The sequence below is a fragment of the Seriola lalandi genome, unplaced genomic scaffold (assembly GCF_002814215.2).
Source record: "Seriola lalandi dorsalis isolate HSWRI2012SDOR001 ecotype SW California unplaced genomic scaffold, Sedor1 jcf7180002007400, whole genome shotgun sequence".
Taxonomy (NCBI): Eukaryota; Metazoa; Chordata; class Actinopteri; order Carangiformes; family Carangidae; genus Seriola; species Seriola lalandi.
Genome location: NW_019478053.1, coordinates 1 through 1106, shown reverse-complemented (window position 1 = coordinate 1106; position 1106 = coordinate 1). Strand labels below are relative to the sequence as shown.

General features: G+C 53.4%; 1 protein-coding gene across 1 annotated transcript; it reads right to left on the bottom strand.

Moving 5' to 3' along the window:
• Positions 1-161: 161 nt before the first annotated feature.
• LOC111671756 (integrin alpha-11-like) lies at positions 162-1049 on the bottom strand (the record flags this gene model as incomplete). The annotated part of the gene is made up of 3 exons (XM_023428953.2): positions 162-450; positions 618-748; positions 846-1049. Coding segments are annotated over 3 exons (624 nt in total), but the record flags the coding sequence as incomplete, so codon positions are not given.
• Between the last annotated feature and the right edge of the window lie 57 nt (positions 1050-1106).

Here is a 1106-nt window from a genome sequence, read left to right as displayed (position 1 = left end):
ACTTCTTCAGTGACGTCGTGAACTGTCGTTGATGTTTGCAGAGGAAGTGAAGAGCAGTGACTGGGTGACCACATGACAGGATGAACTCACTGAGGACCAACAATGAGCTGTTAGACATTACTGACACCATGTTCCTGTTCTCTCAGCGGAACCTCCACTAATCACAGGGTTCGTGGTTCAATCCCTGACTGTCCTTGAGCAAGAAACCCAACCCCCTGATGCCCCTGGTGGTCGGACCAGCACCTCACAGGGTGGGTCACATGGAGCCACACCTTCCACCTACCTGTCCTGGTCTTTGTCCTGGTCTTGGTCCTGGAGTCCAGACTCAGACAGACGGAAATGGACATGCAGGTGACCTCCTTCCCTCCTCGCCAACAGTCCTTGTTGAAGATGTTGACCTTCTCGGGTTCAAAGGTCAGTTTGGCCTGAATCCGCACCACACCCCGAGACCTGGAGGGAGCGGGCATGGAGTCAGTGCTTTGAGCTAAATGCTAACATGCTCTCATAGACAATCCATGTTTAGCTTTACAATATTCACCATCTTATATAAGCACGTTAGCATGCTAATATTTGCTAATTAGCTAATAAGTGCGTGTATCTGTGTGTGATGGTCGGACCAGATGATGACGGCAGCTCCCAGCGCTCCCACCGCGAGGTCGACCAGCCCGTCTGCGTTGACGTCCAGGACCCCGTGAAGACTTTGTCCGAAATACTTCAGACCTGCGGAGAAACCGGCAGCAGAGATTCGCTGCAGAGACACAGACAGATAATTAACACATGATTAATTATTCATGTTTCCTGCTGAGATTCTTTTGATTCGTCCGAACCGGCTCGTCATGCGTCACCTGTCTGTACTGATGCTGGATGGTTTTGTCCTGGCCGTAAAACACGTACACCGCCCCCTGGTGGTCGTCCTCCAGCGGCGCTCCGACCACGAGCTCCCTGAATCCATCTCCGTTCATGTCGGGGATCTGGGTCAGCGCCGAACCCAGACGGGAGTTCTGAGAGCGGTCAGATATCTGCAGCGCCCCCTGCAGGACTAAAGAGGCCTGGGGGGGGGGGGGCAGGGGGAGAGCAGTGTTTTATGCCTCTGCATCAGGAACAGT